Here is a 23730-nt window from a genome sequence, read left to right on the forward strand (position 1 = left end):
AGGGCTGTCTGCCAGGGTATCATGGCAGTGGTTGCAACATACCATGTGACAGTCCAGGAGGTGGCTGTGCAGCATGTCCAGGTGGTTGTGATGGAGGATATTGTCAGCTGGGCTCCTCCTGTGTGTCTGGATGTGTGGACTCCTACTACGGGACTGACTGTGATGGTAGGTATAGTTTTACAAAAAGTTTTAATAGCATTACTATTCATATGATCGATATTCATGTGGCGATCAGAACTTGTAGATTATACTCTCGGTAAAGTTGCTTAATGTGTCGGTATTCCTGAAACCTACTGAGAGAAGTTGCCGCTCCACGGAAGTCTGTTTACAGGATATATTCTCGGTAATGTTGATTTGTGACAGAAGGTGTCTTTCTTAGGAAACAAATTTACAAGGTATGACTTACAAATGAAATGGTTGACAACAATAATTATTAAGATCAAGAACGTGTGTTCATGTCAATTTATGATTGATGGTACCATGTATATTATCTTCATACGTGGCATATCATGTTATATCAACAGTGAGTGAGTGTAAAAGCTGAATTCCGTGCAAAAATACTGAAGTGATAGTGGTCGTGTGATACCCTAAATGTGTCATTGTCTTTCTGAAACGTTGAGTAGTGAAAACTATTTTTTATGTATAAACTCCCTGAACATTGTTGTCGGGATGTTTGGATGTGTAGACTCCTACAACTGGACAGATTGTGAATCGGATTGGTATTGCCGTATGACATGGTTGATAGTTTCTATTTTCAAGACTCCACTGAGCATGACATTCGAGAACACACTGATCCATTGGCGGATGGGTACCCTATTCCTACCGCGTTTGTCATGTTTGTTTGTTTGTTGTTTAACGCCGCTCTCAGCAACATTCCAGCTATATGATGGCGGTCTGTAAATAATCGAGTGATTTAAACCATGAGCATAGATCTACACAATAGGGATACGATGACATGCATCAACCAAGTCAGTGAGCCTGACCACTCGATACGTTAGTCGCCTCTTACGACAAGGTGGTCGCTCTTTATGGCAAGCATAGTTGGTGAAAACCTATTCCACACTGGATCTTCACGGGTCTTGTCAAATGTGTTGAATTATTTTTCATATATATATACCATACAAGTTCAGAGTTTGGAATGAGCCGTTTTCTCTCTTCAGTCATGTACACAGGTTAACGTTGTATTTTTTCGGTTGGTACAGATGTTGTTACAGTGGGAACATATGCAAGGCTGTCCGCAACAGCTTTCTTTTTCATCGTGATGATCGTCCTTGTTTTGATCCTGATGATCGTCCTTGTGACCGTCCTTGTTGTGTGCTGCAAGTACCGTCAACGCTTGAGACGAAACAGGTGAGTGAGTGAGTGAGTGAGTGAGTGATTGAGTGAGTGAGTGAGTGAGTGAGTGAGTGAGCAATAGTAACACAAACTAGTCATCGTGGTATGCCTTTCATAAGAGTTTACTATTTGAATGAGGGCCAATGGGGCGATCTGTCAGTCAGTCGTGAATGCCTGTCTCGTCACACCTTGATGATGTGGTGATCATGATGTCAACCACTGGTCTAAATGGCCCAGATTCGATATCATATATCTCGACGTAATGTCACTGGACTCCTGCAGATTACTGTATACAACAACACCTTCCACATTGGGGAACTCCAGTGTTATCATTCATCCGTTACACATAATGAAGTTATCAAATCGAGATAACACATATGTCTGATCACAGATCTGAATGAGATGCATGTAGTTCAGAACAGATCTTATTCAGTAAAACATAATTTTGCATGGACATCCCTCCATGTAAAATTGGTATGCTTTTGTAAAAGTGAAATACAATATATCAGAATAAGAACAGTCATGCTATAAACTGTCTTGTTTTGCTCCATGTTGTTCACAAAACTTGGGACTCGCACTAATTCATGTATTTGTTCATGATTTATCTTTACGTAGTGTATCTTCATGGATAAACTAGTTTACAAATATCGGTCCGAATTGTTTCTCCTCAAGAAATATATATTTTTCAATTATAGTGACTGAATATGGTTCTAGGCAATATGTCAACACCATCACGCCAGAAATGGGACCACACATTGTGCCCATGTGGGGATAGAACCCGGGCCTTCAGTGCCACTTGTGAACTCTTTAATCACAAGGATACCCTCTCGCCCCAATAACAAGTGTCGTGAACGCACGCAATGTCATTTTACATTCAAGTAGGCATGAGCATTCTAACCAAGCGGGGGCCCGGGTGGCCGAGTCGTCTGACGTGCCGCGACTCGCTGTGCAGAGTTGCGTCCCTTGGACACGCCAGAAACCTATAAGTGTTGGTTCGAATCCCGCTTCGCTCCGATTTTGTTTCTAGGTTTGTCAGCACCGTACCCGTGCTCGATGGTGTCCCCGGAGTGGTCAACGTCTGAGACCTGTATCGCTTCAAGTTTTCCTCCAACATTAAGCCGAAACGCCCCGATATAGTTGTAATACTGTTAAAATTGGCGTTAAACCCAACTCACTCACTCTATCCAAGCAGTAAACTTGCAGGTTTCAGCAGTACGTCACGCCTGTCCAGTGCACGCATGTGTCAGCAGACGCCATTGATGCTCGAGAATATGCCGTCGTGGATGAAGCAGCGATGTATGATGCGCTCACTGCAGGGGGACAACCAGCCAGGAACGATTATGAGGAGCTGAGGTCGGTCCATCGTTCAGACATATCACGTGACCTGGCGCATGCGTACACAACTGAACCAAGAACCACATCAATGTGAGCGTGGAAGCGTTACCCCAAGTCTTTAGTTTAATGACGTTATATAAATACATCACGTGACCTGAAACATGCAGATATATCTCAAGCATCCATATATTTGGTCTACCTGGATCTGATATAGCTACCTCGGAGGTCATAGCACGAGGCTAAAGAGTCAAAGTATCCGGAGCAGTGTGTGTGTGTGAGTGTGTGAGTGTGTGAGTGTGTGTGAGTGTGTGAATGTGTGTGTGTGTGTGTGTGTGTGTGTGTGTGTGTGTGTGTGTGTGTGTGTGTGTGTGTGTGTGTGTGTGTGTGTGTGTGTGTGTGTGTGTGTGTGTGTGTGTGTGTGTGTGTGTGTGTGTGTGTGTGTGTGTGTGTGTGAGAGAGAGTGCGCGCGTGCCTGCGTGCGTGCGTTCGTGCGTGTGTGTGTGACGGAAATAAAATTTCCAAAAATGTAGCGACTGAGTGAGGTGGGTATTCGGCGTGAAGAGCAAATGCTTTAACCACTTGGTTACCCCACCGCCCCTCTAATATTGTAAGAGGTGTTAGTTTCTAATAATAGCTGTGTGCTGTAATAGCTGTATAATGAACGAATGAGGAACACATTACAACCGGATAGTGAGTATGAAAGTTATAACCACCAGTGTTTTTTTTTATCAGTTGTGCTTAATGCTGCTTAATTTGTCAAACTTTCATTTACTCGACAAGGCATACTGCGTATGAGTCTCCCAATGGTAATGTGAGGGAGACTGTCTCACTCCTCCTCCAGTGACTAGTATAATACATCCAGTGTGGTCAGAATGACATTGACGCACACATCTCCCTATTATTGTACGTGTTTTTGGTGTTACGCTTTATAGACATAAACGAGTTGCACGTTGTCTGTGTATGTCACTTCTACTCTGAATTGAGAAACAAGTTCATTTAAAAATATTTCATTAAATATCCAACAATTTACAATATATGATGTATTTCTATCAAAGTAAGAACATTGATTTTATCAGATATGTCAGTCTATTCCTATGTCATGTAAATATAAAAAGAAACAACCGATTGTAAATTTGATTAAAATGCGCCTGCATGACCATGCTTTTATATCATTATCGAGCTTTTGTTTTGTAATTTCATACTGAATAAAACTTTCTGCCTGTATTTCTGTGTGTCCGTCTTTTCTTCCTTCTAATACTTGGTAATATCATTATATATTTCACGACCCCCTACTTTTTTTAAAGAGTATACACAGTTATGCGCAAAGGGGAGAAGTAGACTGAAGTCGCTATAAATATAACTGAGGAAGTTGTTACTTCCCGAGCCTACACCAAATTTAGGTTTATCATACAGCACATACCAAAAAATTTCCGTGCAGTGACACCAGTGACACTCATCGAATCTGCATGCCTCGCTGTACGACTACACCCACGGCCGTAGATAGTGGGTTCTGTCTGTTGTGTTAATGCATGAACTGTTCCCATTCTACCCACCGTTTGTGTTTGTGTTGGGCTCCTATTGAGCTAGTCAAGGCACACACTCACATATTCCACCCGTCAAACGGGATGGTGTGGTCAGGATCTACCACTACGATCCAGATCATGGCGTCCCTCAAGGCAGCATACTATCAGTCACATTTGTCAGCATCGATAGCGTTGATGGTTCACTTTTTGTGGACGATTTCAACATTTCTTGTTGTGGTAAGACAATGAGTGAGTGAGTGAGTGAGTTGGGTTTAACGCCGCTTTTAACAGTATTCCAATTATATAGCGGCGTGTCAGCTTAATGTTGGAGGAAAGCCCGAAGTGATGCAGGTCTGAAACGTTTGCCACTTTGGTGAAACCCACGAGCACGGGTATGGTGGTGACAAACCAAGAAACATAATCGGGGTGAACCGTGATTCGAACCCACAATCATAGGTTTCTGGCGTGCCTAAGGGACGCAACTCAAAGCTTTTGGGATTCGATGACATGCATCAACCAAGTCAGCAAGCCTGACCACTCGATCCCGTTAGTCGCCGCTTACGGCAAGATTAGTCACCTTTTATGGCAAGCATGGGTTGCTGAAGACCTATTCTACCCCGGAACATCACGGGTCAGATTTTCACTGAGTGAGGACATGTGTAAACGTCACATTTAAACATCACATTATATTACTGAATATTAATAAATCACAAGAATCGATACAATGGTGCATGCTCAGTATCCATCCTGATTCCCAGCTTCATAGTGTCACTTAATGCCACGTACCAGTCTGTGTATAGTTGAAGCTGTAATGGTGTAACAAGGTCACAGACTGACCATATGAGATCCAACATAAGACATAAGTCTTATTGTGTGTAGAGTCTTTATCACACAGACACTGGTAGGCGTCGTCCTAGAGTGTGACCGGGGGTCCCGAGAAAACGTGTCTTATTGTATGTAGAGTCTTTATCACACGGACACTGGTAGGCGTCGTCCTGGAGTGTGACCGGGGGTCCCGAGACAGCGTGTCTTATTGTATGTAGAGTCTTTATCACACGGACACTGGTAGGCGTCGTCCTGGAGTGTGACCGGGGGTCCCGAGACAGCGTGTCTTATTGTATGTAGAGTCTTTATCACACGGACACTGGTAGGCGTCGTCCTGGAGTGTGACCGGGGTCCCGAGACAGCGTGTCTTATTGTATGTAGAGTCTTAATCACACGGACACTGGTAGGCGTCGTCCTGGAGTGTGACCGGGGGTCCGGAGACAGCGTGTCTTATTGTATGTAGAGTCTTAATCACACGGACACTGGTAGGCGTCGTCCTGGAGTGTGACCGGGGGTCCGGAGACAGCGTGTCTTATTGTATGTAGAGTCTTTATCACACGGACACTGGTAGGCGTCGTCCTGGAGTGTGACCGGGGGTCCCGAGACAGCGTGTCTTATTGTATGTAGTGTCTTAATCACACGGACACTGGTAGGCGTCGTCCTGGAGTGTGACCGGGGGTCCCGAGACAGCGTGTCGTATTGTATGTAGAGTCTTAATCACACGGACACTGATAGGCGTCGTCCTGGAGTGTGACCGGGGGTCCCGAGACAGCGTGTCTTATTGTATGTAGAGTCTTAATCACACGGACACTGGTAGGCGTCGTCCTAGAGTGTGACCGGGGGTCCGGAGACAGCGTGTCCCGAGTCCCGTGAGTCGACCGCCACTCCGGTCGTGTCTCTTCCTTATATAAGTACAAGCATACAGTTGTATACATCATGATAAATACATTTACATAAGTACGTACACCATTCTGATTGGACAATACATGCCATGGGTATTATACAATTTCATTTGAATGGACATGGATAAATTGACTTTACTTGATTGACATTTATGCTCATCTATCTCTAATGAAACTGAGACTTAACATGCATGACAGGTGGCATGTCGCTTTGGGCGTCAGTCAGCAACTTTACTACACATGACGGACAGCGTCTCAAAGGACGGACGGTTTGTAAACGTAAACACGTAAAAGTAGCTGTATGATAATAAATGCAGTTTATAATTGGAAACTACAATGCAGACGTACTTCCACTACTTTCCAACCCTTCTTGTTATGCTCTTCATCGTCTTGTTTCATTGTGTATGTCAACGGGAAATGTTTTTTATCACTAATTTGTTGTTTTAGTTCCGTTTCAGTCACCACAATAGCTGCCTCGGTGATGATGTGGATAGAATGCTTGGTAATTGCTACTGAAGGTAAAAATAAAAGAGAAGAGTGATGCAGGTCTCAGACGTTTACCACTTCGGTGAAACCCACGAGCACGGGTATGATGCTTACAAACCTAGAAACATAATCGAGGGGAACCGGGCCTCGAAGCCACAATCATAGGTTTCTGGCGTGCCCAAGGGACGCAACTCTGCACAGCAAATTGCCTTGCCTTAAACGACTAGGCCACCCGTGCCCCTCACCTGGATAGAAATGAAATATTTCGAAAAGGTCATTTGTTGACTATACATTATGCAGTTCCTGGATTGAACGTCTACACAGAAAGTGGTTCGATCCCCCAGCAACCTGCACAAGTCGGAGTTGTTTTGTTTGCTGTTTTCACCACAATCAGCAATATTCCAGCTATATGACGGCGGTCTGCAAATAAACGAGTCTGAACCAGACAATCCAGTGACTGATATCATGACCATCAATCCACACCGATCGATGACAAGCATCAACCAAGGCAGCGCGCGTGACCACCCGATCAGTTGCCTTTTATGACAAGCATAGTCGCCTTTAACGGCAAGCATGGGTTGCTGAAGACCTATTATACCCCGGATCTTCACAGGTCGGAATATTGCTGACTGCAGCGTTAGACGTTCACGCGTCTACTGGTTGTACAGTGATTCTCAATCATTCATTCTCTGGAAATAGTGTCTACATGTGTGTATGTTGCGACTCATTTGCCGAGTTTGCTAACATGGTGCCAGGTGTGGTTTCCTACATTTACTTATCTAGCATTTTGTAAGTTTATTCTCCTCTTATGTACATTTTAGCAGATGAAATGATTTTGCTGTGCAACGTTCGTAACACGGAAATATTTGTGAAAAACATTAATAATTGGCCATCAATTTCCGTGTATTTGCAATTCAAGATTGTACAGCGCATATGCATATTCTGTTACCCGCCAGCTTGGCCTTGTTTCTGGACAATGAATCAAGCACGGTGGCGTGGTATTTGTTGAAAAGAGTTTTACGAAACCAAAACCTTAACAGGTCAATACGTAGGATGTTTAGGCTATCGGTTGTTTGCTTGTTATTTAACGCCACTCTCAGCAATATTCGAGCTATATAACGGCGGTCTGTAAATAATCAAGTCTGGACAAGACAATCCAGTGATTGACATCATGAGCCTCAATGTACACAATTGGGATAAGATGCGATGCATCTACCAAGTCAGCGAGCCTGACCACCCCGATAGTTAGTCGCCTTTCACGTACGGCAAGCACAGGTTTTTGAAGACCTCTTCAACCCCGGATCTTCATGGGTCGCCTACTGATGCATGTATCAAGGATATGTTGTCAAATGTTACGATATTTATTATCAGCAAATGTAACGCCAAATCCCTGTCTCAAGAACAAGCCATAATCCTTAATACAGCCAAGAACCACTTTCTTTATATTCACAGAAAGTATTTGAAAGAAGTGGAAATAATAACATGTGCATTCTCAAAGACTCAAAGGATTTGTTGGCTTTATGCAATCTCAGAAAAGAAATAAAATGCTGTTCTGGTTCTGATTTTTCAACTTTGTACACCACAATCCCTGAAACCTAAGGACAACTTCATCCCTTGATCCATGGGGCTTTTGTTACAAAACTTGCTGACCACATAAACATCTACATATCTATATTCAGAGGTCCAGGACAATTTGTCATAAATTGAAGCGAATGCCAAAAGAAAACAATATGTTAAATGCTCGACTTCCTCGTTTATAACATATATGTAAATTTGGGAGGTAGGAAATATGGGGCAAGCAGTAGGCATCCCCAGGGGCATTATTTGTGCTTTCCTTCTTGCAAGTCTGTTTCGTTATGCATATGAATTTGAAGTCCTTCACAGATTGGTAAAAACAACGTAATTTGGCCAAGACGTTTAACTTAAGCTTCAGGCCTATCGATGATCTGATATCTTTCAATAACAATCGATTAGCCAGTTCCCTTCCACTGATTCCCCCACCTGAATATATCAATGAAACCGTCTCATATGGCTCATATGTACCAGCTCCAGCCCTCACCGTCTCAGCCAAACCCCATCTCAACGTAGCTCTGTCCCAAACCTTCTCTGCCGTGTACCACACCGACTTAACTCTGACTGACACCTCCCTCACCTCGATAACTCCCTCCCACACACACCCTGTTCTACCCTACACCACCCAAACCTTCTCTGACGTGTACCACACCGACTTAACTCTAACTGACACCTCCCTCACCTCCATAACTCTCTCCCACACACACCCTGTTCTACCCTACACCACCAAAGCTCTAATCCACGCCAACAACGAGAGTGACCAATGTGTTGTTAGTCACTCATATAAACATCATTGAGGAAGTTGTTGCATTACAACTCCACACCAGATTTAGGTTAATCATACAGTTGATACTTACAGTATTCGACGTAATAAGCGCCCAGGGCGCTTTCAAAATTAGAAATAGGGGGCTCTTATTGGAATATCATTTTGGTGAAAAAAACAGTTCGTAAATTTCGTGGTTTATGCTGACAACCTGAAATGTTTATGTACGACATATATATTTTTCCAGGATTTAATTGCCCATAATTAAGAGTGCATATATCACACGAATGCGTATGACACACGAATAAGTAAGTATTGTGTACATTGATCGGAAGGGGTGCTAATTGAGATTTTCACTAGCCAATATATTAGCAAATATCGCCGTGGGCGCTTATTAGAGCGGGGTGCTTATTACGTCGAAAACGGTAATAGTTTCCCGCTAGTTGTGCACAGACGCGTCCTGCTCAACCTGTCTGCATGTATCGCTATACAGGCATACCCACGTCTGTTGATGTAGTGCACAGACGCGTCCTGCTCAACCTGTCTACATGTATCGCTACACAGGCATACCCACGTCTGTTGATGTTGTGCACAGACGCGTCCTGCTCAACCTGTCTACATGTATCGCTATACAGGCATATCCACGTCTGTTGATGTTGTGCACAGAATGCGTCCTGCTCAACCTGTCTACATGTATCGCTAGACAGGCATACCCACGTCTGTTGATGTTGTGCACAGAAAGCGTCCTGCTCAACCTGTCTACATGTATCGCTATACAGACATACCCACGTCTGTTGATGTTGTGCACAGACGCGTCCTGCTTAACCTGTCTACATGTATCGCTACACAGGCATACCCACGTCTGTTGATGTTGTGCACAGAATGCGTCCTGCTCAACCTGTCTACATGTATCGCTATACAGGCATACCCACGTCTGTTGATGTTGTGCACAGAATGCGTCCTGCTCAACCTGTCTACATGTATCGCTATACAGACATACCCACGTCTGTTGATGTTGTGCACAGACGCGTCCTGCTCAACCTGTCTACATGTATCGCTATACAGGCATACCCACGTCTGTTGATGTTGTGTTCTGTCCGCATTGTGTTCATGCACGAACTGTTCTCATTCACCGCGCTGTTGAGTGTGTGTTGTTGGGCTCGACATTGAATAAGAAGTCCAAACATGCATATCCCTGGTTGCAATAGAGCCCTAGCAACCTATGGTCGAACGAGTCCCTTAATGAAGCATGTTTGGTTGATTCGTGTCATCATACCCAAATGATCCATAATATCAATCACTGGATTTACTGATCAAATGTTGAATATTTGAACCCTGCTCTGACCTAGGTGAACTGTTGCTGAGTGAGGTGTTAAACAACAAACACATACGTACAAGATGGCTCGTGGAAATGAGCCTCATATCCGGAATGTATGCATTGCATCTTCGGGCATCAAAGTGAAAAACATAATAAATGCATGTGATCCCTTTGCTGAGGGCGGCACGGGTGGCCCAGTCGTCTAAGGCGCCGCGAAACGCTGTGCAGAGTTGCGTCCCATGGACACGCCAGAAATCTATGATTGTGGGTTCGAATCCCGGTTCGCCCCGATTATGGTTCTAGGTTTGTCAGCACCATACCTGTGCTTGTGGGTTTCACCGAAGTGGTAAACGTCTGAGACCCGCATCACTTCGGGCTTTCCCCGCACATTAAGCTGACACGCCGCGATATAACTGGAATACTGTTAAAAGCGGCGTTAAACACAACTCACTCACTCATTCACCTTTGCTGAGATTGATGGTGTGTATTATTCTGATGACTCACGCGTTAACAACAGATCATACAGGTACCGAACTAGGGTTAATCTACTTTGTTAAAAGTGAAGTAATGTTTGACAACATCAGGGTGTAATATTTTATCAGGATGCATACTGCATGCACTGAGGGACGTGTGTCTATTGTTCCCCTGACCTAGATAACAGTGAAGCTTATAGCAGTCCTCAATATTAACCACCATGTATTTACAGTTTAATGAGAGTTACATTTTCACTCCCATGTTCCTTGTGAATGTATTTCAGGATAATAGACATTCACTGTGACTTACTGAGTTGCTTAGTCTGTCATGCGGATCCTGATACAAATATCGCCAATACAGTCCATGCATGTCTATAATGTTTGGCAAGTCTAGATTGCTGAAGATATGGGCTTCTTTGTTTTATTTATTAAGATAATTTACTAACTTTTTTTTCTGTAAGATATGTTCATTTCAGAGACTAAATGTTAATCTGTGAGTTGCCTTACTTTGATGGATGAGTGAGTGAGTGAGTGATTTGGCTTTAACGCCGCTTTTAACAGTATTTCAGTTATATCACGGCGTGTCAGCTTGATCTGGGAGGAAAGCCCGAAGTGATGCCGGTCTCAGACGGTAACTTCACTTTGGTGAAGCCCACGAGCATCGTGCTGACAAAACTAGAAACATAATCGGGTTGAACCCGGATTCGAACCAAAAACAGGGGACGCAACTCTCCACAGCGAATTGTGAAGCCTCAGACGACTGGGCCACCCGTGCCCCCTTGACGGTTGAGGATCAGTAACACTTGTTGAAGAATAGTCACCGCGACTCTAGGTCATTGCTAATTCAAGGATAAAGTGATGATCGGTGACTTGTTGGATTGCGTGTCATCGTATATTTGCTCGTGATATCAACCTCTGGTCCAGTCTCCACAATTTACATACACACATGATATACCCTGAATATTGCTCATTGCAGACTTTTGAACTTATGCAACAATCAAACACACTTTCATGTTCTTTGGTTTACGTATTTATACAACGATGCATTATCTCAAGAAGGGATTTGTGTATCTGTGTCTAACAAACGACAACCCTACGTCTCTAGTTTCAGTTTCCGTGTAGTTATTTTAAACTGTAAATTATGTAAGGATGGAAGCCACTGACACTAACATTATTGTTTATGAAACCGCCCTACTAAATCACAAATCTTAAAAGGAAAAATAACGACATAAGTGCTTACGTTGCTTAAACATTGCATATCTATTGATCTCTAACATCAACGGGAATCAGCTGTATTCCTATATCTCATAATGGGCATCATTTCTTTATGTAATGCTATATCTTAATAGTTAACATGTGTTGGATTGAAGGTTCACAAAACGTACCTTAGTGATAATAATGTTTCTATGTCCGGGTAAATTTTCAAAGCAGCAGCTCTGCCCTACGCTCTGTGAGGGAGGACAATCCATCATCCCGGAATCACGGATCCGACTCAGATGTGCGTTTAACCAACGACATTCATGGTTTTTGTTTTAGATCTGCAGTTAAATTCAGTAAACTACGGTTATAACAAATTCAAAGGGACCCCTAGTTCGTTATAACCGTAGTTTGTTATAAGCATGCATACGACATATATACAGCAAATGGCCGAGACCAACAAATACGTTCGTAATATCCGTCAGTTCGTTATAAGCGTGTTCGTAGTCTACTGAAGATGAGATCAGCAATACGGAAGTCACGGCTAGCCCAGTCGTCTAAGGCATCATAAGTAGTTGTACACAGTTGGATCCCTCGTGAATGCTTTGTTCAATACTCAATGTTCCGTCATCACCTTGTATGTTCCTCCCTTATTAGTCACTAGTAAACATGTAAGCCCGTCATCACCTTGTATGTTCCTCCCTTATTAGTCACTAGTAAACATGTAGGCCCGACTTCACCTTGTATGTTCCTCCCTTATTAGTCAATAGTTGACATGTAAGACCGACATCACCTTGTATGATCCTCCCTTATTAGTCAATAGTTGACATGTAAGCCCGACATCACCTTGTATGTTCCTCCCTTATTAGTCACTAGTAAACATGTAGGCCCGACATCACCTTGTATGTTCCTCCCTTATTAGTCAATAGTTGACATGTAAGCCCGACATCACCTTGTATGTTCCTCCCGTATTAGTCACTAGTAAACATGTAGGCCCGACATCACCTTGTATGTTCCTCCCATATTAGTCACTAGTAAACATGCAAGACCGACATCACCTTGTATGTTCCTCCCTTATTAGTCACTAGTAAACATGCAAGACCGACATCACCTTGTATGTTCCTCCCTTATTAGTCACTAGTAAACATGTAGGCCCGACATCACCTTGTATGTTCCTCCCTTATTAGTCACCAGTAAACATGTAAGCCCGACATCACCTTGTATGTTCCTCCCTTATTAGTTACTAGTAAACATGCAAGACCGACATCACCTTGTATGTTCCTCCCTTATTAGTCAATAGTAAACATGTAAGCCCGACATCACCTTGTATGTTCCTCCCTTATTAGTCACTAGTAAACATGTAAGCCCGACATCACCTTGTATGTTCCTCCCTTATTAGTTACTAGTAAACATGCAAGACCGACATCACCTTGTATGTTCCTCCCTTATTAGTCACTAGTAAACATGCAAGACCGACATCACCTTGTATGTTCCTCCCTTATTAGTCACTAGTAAACATGTAAGCCCGACATCACCTTGTATGTTCCTCCCTTATTAGTCACTAGTAAACATGTAAGCCCGACATCACCTTGTATGTTCCTCCCTTATTAGTCACTAGTAAACATGCAAGACCGACATCACCTTGTATGTTCCTCCCTTATTAGTCACTAGTAAACATGTAAGCCCGACATCACCTTGTATGTTCCTCCCATATTAGTCACTAGTAAACATGTAAGCCCAACATCACCTTGTATGTTCCTCCCTTATTAGTCACTAGTAAACATGCAAAACCGACATCACCTTGTATGTTCCTCCCTTATTAGTCACTAGTAAACATGTAAGCCCGTCATCACCTTGTATGTTCCTCCCTTATTAGTCACTAGTAAACATGCAAAACCGACATCACCTTGTATGTTCCTCCCTTATTAGTCAATAGTTGACATGTAAGCCCGACATCCCCTTGTATGTTCCTCCCTTATTAGTCAATAGTAAACATGTAAGACCGACATCACCTTGTATGTTCCTCCCTTATTAGTCACTAGTAAACATGTAGGCCCGACATCACCTTGTATGTTCCTCCCTTATTAGTCAATAGTTGACATGTAAGCCCGACATCCCCTTGTATGTTCCTCCCTTATTAGTCAATAGTAAACATGTAAGCCCGACATCACCTTGTATGTTCCTCCCTTATTAGTCAATAGTTGACATGCAAGACCGACATCACCTTGTTTGTTCCTCCCTTATTAGTCACTAGTAAACATGTAAGCCCGACATCCCCTTGTATGTTCCTCCCTTATTAGTCAATAGTTGACATGCAAGACCGACATCCCCTTGTATGTTCCTCCCTTATTAGTCAATAGTTGACATGTAAGCCCGACATCACCTTGTATGTTCCTCCCTTATTAGTCACTAGTAAACATGTAAGCCCGACATCACCTTGTATGTTCCTCCCATATTAGTCACTAGTAAACATGTAAGCCCAACATCACCTTGTATGTTCCTCCCTTATTAGTCACTAGTAAACATGCAAGACCGACATCACCTTGTATGTTCCTCCCTTATTAGTCACTAGTAAACATGTAAGCCCGTCACCACCTTGTATGTTCCTCCCTTATTAGTCACTAGTAAACATGCAAGACCGACATCACCTTGTATGTTCCTCCCTTATTAGTCACTAGTAAACATGTAAGCCCGGCATCACCTTGTATGTTCCTCCCTTATTAGTCACTAGTAAACATGTAAGCCCGACATCACCTTGTATGTTCCTCCCTTATTAGTTACTAGTAAACATGTAAGCCCGACATCACCTTGTATGTTCCTCCCTTATTAGTCACTAGTAAACATGCAAGACCGACATCACCTTGTATGTTCCTCCCTTATTAGTCACTAGTAAACATGTAGGCCCGACATCACCTTGTATGTTCCTCCCTTATTAGTCAATAGTTGACATGTAAGCCCGACATCACCTTGTATGTTCCTCCCTTATTAGTCACTAGTAAACATGTAAGCCCGACATCACCTTGTATGTTCCTCCCTTATTAGTTACTAGTAAACATGTAAGCCCGACATCACCTTGTATGTTCCTCCCTTATTAGTCACTAGTAAACATGTAAGCCCGACATCACCTTGTATGTTACTCCCTTATTAGTCACTAGTAAACATGTAAGCCCGACATCACCTTGTATGTTCCTCCCTTATTAGTCACTAGTAAACATGTAAGCCCAACATTACCTTGTATGTTCCTCCCTTATTAGTCAATAGTTGACATGCAAGACCGACATCACCTTGTTTGTTCCTCCCTTATTAGTCACTAGTAAACATGTAAGCCCGACATCCCCTTGTATGTTCCTCCCTTATTAGTCAATAGTTGACATGCAAGACCGACATCCCCTTGTATGTTCCTCCCTTATTAGTCAATAGTTGACATGTAAGCCCGACATCACCTTGTATGTTCCTCCCTTATTAGTCACTAGTAAACATGTAAGCCCGACATCACCTTGTATGTTCCTCCCATATTAGTCACTAGTAAACATGTAAGCCCAACATCACCTTGTATGTTCCTCCCTTATTAGTCACTAGTAAACATGCAAGACCGACATCACCTTGTATGTTCCTCCCTTATTAGTCACTAGTAAACATGTAAGCCCGTCATCACCTTGTATGTTCCTCCCTTATTAGTCACTAGTAAACATGCAAGACCGACATCACCTTGTATGTTCCTCCCTTATTAGTCACTAGTAAACATGTAAGCCCGGCATCACCTTGTATGTTCCTCCCTTATTAGTCACTAGTAAACATGTAAGCCCGACATCACCTTGTATGTTCCTCCCTTATTAGTTACTAGTAAACATGTAAGCCCGACATCACCTTGTATGTTCCTCCCTTATTAGTCACTAGTAAACATGCAAGACCGACATCACCTTGTATGTTCCTCCCTTATTAGTCACTAGTAAACATGTAGGCCCGACATCACCTTGTATGTTCCTCCCTTATTAGTCAATAGTTGACATGTAAGCCCGACATCACCTTGTATGTTCCTCCCTTATTAGTCACTAGTAAACATGTAAGCCCGACATCACCTTGTATGTTCCTCCCTTATTAGTTACTAGTAAACATGTAAGCCCGACATCACCTTGTATGTTCCTCCCTTATTAGTTACTAGTAAACATGTAAGCCCGACATCACCTTGTATGTTACTCCCTTATTAGTCACTAGTAAACATGTAAGCCCGACATCACCTTGTATGTTCCTCCCTTATTAGTCACTAGTAAACATGTAAGCCCAACATTACCTTGTATGTTCCTCCCTTATTAGTCACTAGTAAACATGTAGGCCCGACATCACCTTGTATGTTCCTCCCTTATTAGTCAATAGTAAACATGCAAGACCGACATCACCTTGTATGTTCCTCCCTTATTAGTCACTAGTAAACATGCAAGACCGACATCACCTTGTATGTTCCTCCCTTATTAGTCACTAGTAAACATGTAAGCCCGACATCACCTTGTATGTTCCTCCCTTATTAGTCACTAGTAAACATGTAAGCCCGACATCACCTTGTATGTTCCTCCCTTATTAGTTACTAGTAAACATGTAAGCCCGACATCACCTTGTATGTTCCTCCCTTATTAGTTACTAGTAAACATGTAAGCCCGACATCACCTTGTATGTTCCTCCCTTATTAGTCAATAGTAAACATGCAAGACCGACATCACCTTGTATGTTCCTCCCTTATTAGTCAATAGTAAACATGCAAGACCGACATCACCTTGTATGTTCCTCCCTTATTAGTCACTAGTAAACATGTAGGCCCGACATCACCTTGTATGTTCCTCCCTTATTAGTCAATAGTTGACATGTAAGCCCGGCATCACCTTGTATGTTCCTCCCTTATTAGTCACTAGTAAACATGTAAGCCCGACATCACCTTGTATGTTCCTCCCTTATTAGTTACTAGTAAACATGTAAGCCCGACATCACCTTGTATGTTCCTCCCTTATTAGTTACTAGTAAACATGTAAGCCCGACATCACCTTGTATGTTACTCCCTTATTAGTCACTAGTAAACATGTAAGCCCGACATCACCTTGTATGTTCCTCCCTGATTAGTCACTAGTAAACATGTAAGCCCAACATTACCTTGTATGTTCCTCCCTTATTAGTCACTAGTAAACATGTAGGCCCGACATCACCTTGTATGTTCCTCCCTTATTAGTCACTAGTAAACATGTAAGCCCGACATCACCTTGTATGTTCCTCCCTTATTAGTCACTAGTAAACATGTAAGCCCGACATCACCTTGTATGTTCCTCCCTTATTAGTCACTAGTAAACATGTAAGCCCGACATCACCTTGTATGTTCCTCCCTTATTAGTCACTAATAAACATGTAAGCCCGACATCACCTTGTATGTTCCTCCCTTATTAGTCACTAGTAAACATGTAAGCCCGACATCACCTTGTATGTTCCTCCCTTATTAGTCAATAGTTGACATGCAAGACCAACATTACATTGTCAGAATACATGGACCAAGAACAAGGGCATGTGGACGACAAACCCTGTATGTTTCCAATTCAAATGCTGAAGCAGTTCATACCATCTTGTAACTACATCGCCCTGGTGGCGTTAAGAAATCACATGTTTACAGATAGACACTGCCACCCCAAAGCTAGATACACCAGTGAGTGGATGGGTTTGATGGAACAATTTACTTGTTTTTGCATGTGTTTATGACAGGTGGGGCAGTTAACGCTAACCTTTTCGCTAACACCTGGTATCATCACTGCTTGATTGTGATTTATAAGCACAAGCTCATGATATGGTTGGAATCGTACAATCGACTCTTTTAGTAGATATTTCCAATGATTGTTGAAAGGGTTTTGTCGCTTTTATTTTACAGCAAGTTATATCATGGCTTATGCAGGACATGCTATTATTTTCGCGAGTACATGGCGTCATCACTGATTTTCAGTGATTCACTCATGATTTTCAACGCTCGTTTGCCTTTTACACCCAGTGGAATCTGTGTCGACAGACAATCATAACTGATTATTCCATAGCGTTGACTTTTTGTACAGTGACATTGAAATCTTTGAAAGCATGAAATGTCTTGGACCTTTACTACCAATTTCAAGTTTCTGGCATGCCCAACGCTGTAGTGACCCTCAAGCACCTGTGATCTTCACACGCACCATCGATAGCAACCCTTCTTAATCACAGAGAACTAACACATATTGAGGAAAACTTACATCCTTTGACATGATCATAAATATGGTTAAAAGTCAAGTATGTTCTTTATTTGTGAAACTGTCAAATATATTCAGCAATCACCTTCATATTTAAAATACAGTTCAATTAGGAAATAGTATATGTGGAATTGTTTACATTTCACCGTCAATATATTCACACACGTATTTGCAGTAAAATATTACAAGGAAAACAAATATTAACTGACAGAAAGGTTTCGAAAAACTTATTGACACAATGCTCAACGCTTTTTTAATCATTGTTTCAAACACCTGTGCATGATAATATTTCCTTCTGTTCACGAGAAAGTGGTCACGTCCACCATCCTGGTAAAGACATGTGACTATCAACAGGAAACATAAGTTTAAGGGATTGTGAAAGAAGGGTGATTGATGTAAGATAGCACTACTTCCATCATCCCTCCAGTGTGATACATACGACTCTTGGGTCACATTCAGCGGGTCTGCATTTGTAGCAACAGGAAACATCCGTACATAAGTCTGATCAAAATGCAAGTATATGCTGGTGTTATATACTTGACAATGTAAGACAAAAGGAAGAAAGTGCATGGGTGACAACTTCTTTTGTGTGAGGAACACGACGGTTCGGAGTATATAACCGATGAAGGAGTAAGTATATACTCCGAAACATAGTGTGCTTCACAATAAAGAAGTTGACATCCATAAATTCTCTTCCTTATGTGTATCACTTCTTAATGCCTTTTAAAGACTTAATCTACGAAATGACATTCACTTTGTATGAGTTCATTAGAACATGACCTTTAATAGAATGAGGGCTTAACTGTAATAACGTCTCAGCTTGCTTCCAGTGTGAAAGGTGCACTTCGTGTAAACTGCACCTTCACGCACAATAATTGTAATGCTCATTCATAAATACTAGATTCCATAAATGTTTCATCCTTAGTGTCCATCCTAAAATTTTATTCTCAGCTTCCTGGGGAACATTCATACCACAAAATCTGCTTTTAATCTACTTGTTGCATTGTGCATGTTACGGAAACTGGTTCTTTGATATCAATTTCAGTCAACAGAATGATCGTACCCGTGATGATGTGTATAGCATGCTTGCTAGCTGCGACTGAAGGTAAACACTGCATTGCTAGTATTGCTGATCTGGTCTGGTAATATCCATACTTTAACAAATCTAAGTGGTAGTTGGACATAGTAACATAAATGAAGGTAGGGTTGTCTTATAAGCCGAGGTGAAACGGGGATTAAGGTGAAGATTATGTCCCTTATATAGCTACGTGCATGCACAATGTCATGCTTGTATGTGGCTGTTTGTACTAGTCCAGTCGTATTCCTGCTAATAATTCAGTTCCCTATTTTAACTTGTACTATACGTTCCCGTGTTTTTCAGGGAATAATTGACTTGACTTTGCATGTGTTTGTCATGTGTGCTATCAGTCGCGCAGGATACCCTCACTTTTTCGCGACCACCTGGTATCATTTCGATTTGATGGCCATTCATAAATGCATGCTCTTGGTATATATATGGTTTATATAATATAATTATCATAAAGGTATCCCTACAAAGTGCCGCAGTTTAACATGGATACCCCACACGTACACCTACTCCATGCCAGCCTCTCCCACAGTGGCAAGCGTCAGGCATTGTTATTTCATGACCCCACCCCCTCAGGACCCTCTTACATCTTTTGGTGTGAGGGAAGGACGTGGGACTGAACCACTGATCATGACTTTACGCCCTATTCACTTCAACAGGGAGTCTGTGATTGCTGCTGTATGAATGTCGCATGCTTTTATGATTCAAATGCGGAATGTTATTTGCCTGATAAATGAAAAGTCAAACTGATATTATAATAATTGTGAACTATACACACCATTCCTGTCTTAATCACGATCGTACGTGTAGCTTGTTTAACGCCACGACAATAACTATATGATGTTAAAGTGTATAATGTATACTCAGTTTTACTCTTATTAAACATCATACTCATTATCCATTAAATCATATTCACGAAAAACTATGAATACATACCTGCATCTTTCCTTGCAGCTGTTCCATGTATTGATAATCACTGTTCAGACTGTGACAACACAACTGGACATTGCCTCACTGAGTGCGACACTGGGTATTTTGATCAGCATTGCAGTTCAGTTTGTAGTGGGAGCTGTAAGAATAAGAAATGTAAACTTTCAACCAATGGTTCTGGTAAATGCACTGACGGGTGTGTCCCAGGATATCAAGGCGCCACCTGCAACATACCATGTGACAGTCCAGGAAGTAACTGTTACAGCATGTCCAGGTGGTTGTGATGGAGGATATTGTCAGATGGGTTTGTCTTGTGTGTCTGGATGTGTAGACTCCTACTACGGGACTGACTGTGAAGGAAAATCGGGTAGGTATTATTTTTTTAACTAGGTTTAATATATTTACTATACAATAGGCTACAATAGATATCCACGTGTCAATCAAATCTGTACTCTCGGTAATGTTGTTAACTATGAGTGTAAGCGTTAAACATAATGACAGAAGGTACGCTCGAGGAAAACCCATTTGCATGATACCACTTCTGATTTTGTTTGGTTTGTTTGTTGTTAAACGCCGCCCAGAGCAATATTCTAGCTATATGACAGCGGTTTGTAAATAATCGTGTCTGGACCAGACAATCCAGTGACTGATATGAGCTTGAATCCACGCAGTTGTGATACGATGACATACATCAACCAAGTCAGCGGACCTGACCACCAGATCTCGTTTGTCGCCTCTTACGACAAATAGTCGCCTTTTACGGCAAGCGTGGGTTGCTGAATACCTGTTCTGCCCCGGATCTTTACGGGTCCCTTATAAGAGCTTCAGTCAAGAACGTGTATTCCTGTGAATTTGGGATTGATATGGACATCTGTAAATGGCCATGCATATTATCTTGATATGTATGGCAACCATAGTGTTTTAGTAGTGAGTGAGTGTAACAGCTGAATTTGACAGGAAAGACTGAGGTGATGGTTGCAGTGTGATACTCCAAATGTAGCTTGCTGAAACGTTGCCTGATGCAGGCTGGTTGTACGTATTCTCTCCACACTATGTAGTCTGGAGGATGTCTGACTCTGACTCCTAGTACGGAGCGCTGCAGGCTGGTTGTACGTATTCTCTCCACACTATGTCTGGAGGATGTCTGACTGTGACTCCTAGTACGGAGTGCTGCAGGCTGGTTGTGCGTATTCTCTCCACACTTTGTAGTCTGGAGGATGTCTGACTGTGACTCCTTGTACGGAGTGCTGCAGGCTGTTTGTACGTATTCTCTCCACACTATGTAGTCTGGAGGATGTCTGACTGTGACTCCTAGTACGGAGTGCTGCAGGCTGGTTGTACGTATTCTCTCCACAATATGTAGTCTGGAGGATGTCTGACTGTGACTCCTTGTACGGAGTGCTGCAAGCTGGTTGTACGTATTCTCTCCACACTATGTAGTCTGGAGGATGCCTGGAGGATGTCTGACTGTGACTCCTAGTACGGAGTACTGCAGGCTGGTTGTACGTATTCTCTCCACACTATGTAGTCTGGAGGATGTCTGACTGTGACTCCTAGTACGGAGTGCTGCAGGCTTGATGTACGTATTCTCTCCACCCTATGTAGTCTGGAGGATGTCTGGAGGATGTCTGACTGTGACTCCTAGTACGGAGTCCTCCAGGCTGGATGTACGTATTCTCTCCACACTATGTAGTCTGGAGGATGTCTGACTGTGACTCCTAGTACGGAGTGCTGCAGGCTTGATGTACGTATTCTCTCCACCCTATGTAGTCTGGAGGATGTCTGGAGGATGTCTGACTGTGACTCCTAGTACGGAGTCCTCCAGGCTGGATGTACGTATTCTCTCCACACTATGTAGTCTGGAGGATGTCTGACTGTGACTCCTAGTACGGGTCTGATTGTGAATCTGGTTAGTATTGCAGATTGACTAAGTTGATATATTATCTGTCCCCATACTGTATACTCCTCAGGGGGTTCAGCATAACATTCGAGAGCAAACTGGTCCATTGACGGGGGTATTACTGGTGGGAACCGGAATCCATATAGTATAATTGATACTATACAAGTTCAGAATTCAGTATGGACAGTTATCCCTGGTTGGCTGTTCTTCACGGACTAAAGACAAGGAAATGAATCAAGTTTTTCCTACAAATTAACATTGTTGTTTGTCAGGTGGTAAAGTGGGACTATATGTAGGACTTTCCACAACAGCTGTCGGTGTCATGGTAATGATCCGTCTGGTTGTGTGCTGCAAGTACCGTCAACGTTTGAGAAAGAGAAGGTAAGTGAGAGAGAGAGAGAGAGAGAGAGAGAGAGAGAGAGAGAGAGAGAGAGAGAGAGAGAGAGAGAGAGAGAGAGCTACAATCAGCTGTGTCCCGGATGTCAGGTCACAAATGGTCCCCGTGCAAGTCTCATCGTAGCGACTAACATGGGGATGAGTGTGGTAGTCAGTCACTGTGGCGTAGACGCCTGTGCCTCATCATACCTCGGCGACCTGAGATATTGATCATTACATTGGCTACTTGTTTACAAGTAACATATTCAAAGATCTACATGTCGCTTGGGTGTAGCTGAAATATCACTGACTGCTGCATCAAACAGCACCACAACAATTTACACCTTGGTGGCTTCACGACTGGTCACTTTAATAATTAAATGCTATCATTAACATAGACATTAAATAAAGGGGACAGACGTTGAAAGTAGTTGAATAAAATATATTATGAGGCATCCTCTATGCATTATCTTCATCCTATCAGGTTAAGCACCCTGTACCAATCCGCCGCTATAGCTTCGAAGCAAAAAACTTTCTCTCACTCATGAACATAAACCAATATTGTCTCGTCTCAACGAATGACTTTGGCATAACTCTGTATTAACATTTGTGCCATCTTATATGTAATCGACCTTAAATAGTATTGTCAGCCAAGTGTGTATGTTCAGGGACTGTCTAGTTGATGTGTTGGGGGGTTGAGTGTTTTATCGAAAAGAGTGCTTAAAAAATAGTAATATTCTTCAGACTGTTGGACAAATTAGAACAGTCGGTCCGTTAGTGTCATGTAATTCGAACTGATAAGTCGTGTCATAGCTAGTTACCTCTACTACTAAATCTGTGATACCCAGAAACTATTAATGGACTATTTTAATATGTGTTTTTAAATGTGAATCCACTGTTTATATGACATCAGTCGACGTTGTTCTCACTTCACAGTGTCACCCAGACAGAGGATGTTGTGTGCAACAATGCTACCACAATGGACGATGCCCCTGTCAGTGAGCTAGAATGGTATTCTGACATGCCACAGACAGACATGGCTGTGCAGTCTGAGTCGCCTGATGGGAACTGCGGGGGTCCGGTTGAAGCTGGTGATGTGGATGATGATGTTTATGACGTTGCAGATGGAGGGAAACGGGAATTCGATGCTGCTGATTGCAACATATACTCCAAATTATCACATGCATGGTAATCAGTTATTTTGAAATGGTCCTTCATTGACTAATGTCACTGTCCATTGTAAATGCAATTCTTAGTTGGATCTGTCGTCAGTTCGAGTCATTATAGTGTGTCTGGGTGGAGTTTGGCATTCAAGCTAAACTGCGACATGCCATCTTAGAGTGCTTGCACGAACCTTGACACATGCATTCACGTTACTTTTTTACTGAACCAATCTTGCACGCTACGTTGAACCCTATTTCACATCACCTGACCGTCATCAGACATCGCATACAGTAAATATGG

General features: G+C 42.5%; 1 protein-coding gene across 1 annotated transcript; it reads left to right on the plus strand.

The window, feature by feature from the left end:
* Window positions 1–23503, plus strand: LOC125378967. The gene is made up of 4 exons (XM_048394984.1): window positions 1–165; window positions 20350–20358; window positions 22164–22272; window positions 23203–23503. The coding sequence occupies exons 3-4, from the start codon at window positions 22214–22216 to the stop codon at window positions 23456–23458; spliced, it is 315 nt and encodes a 104-aa protein (XP_048250941.1). The 5' UTR covers window positions 1–165; window positions 20350–20358; window positions 22164–22213; the 3' UTR covers window positions 23459–23503.
* The last annotated feature ends 227 nt before the right edge of the window (window positions 23504–23730 follow it).

The sequence above is a fragment of the Haliotis rufescens genome, unplaced genomic scaffold (genome assembly GCF_023055435.1).
Source record: "Haliotis rufescens isolate VD_foot unplaced genomic scaffold, xgHalRufe1.0.p SCAF_137, whole genome shotgun sequence".
Classification (NCBI taxonomy): domain Eukaryota; kingdom Metazoa; phylum Mollusca; class Gastropoda; order Lepetellida; family Haliotidae; genus Haliotis; species Haliotis rufescens.

Bases quoted from the DNA above. Each gene is read 5' to 3' on its own strand.
- LOC125378967 (XM_048394984.1), top strand. From the start codon at position 22,214: ATGGTAATGATCCGTCTGGTTGTGTGCTGCAAGTACCGTCAACGTTTG. The intron at 22,273-23,202 runs GTAAGTGAGAGA...CTCACTTCACAG, and splicing joins CAACGTTTGAGAAAGAGAAG to TGTCACCCAGACAGAGGATG.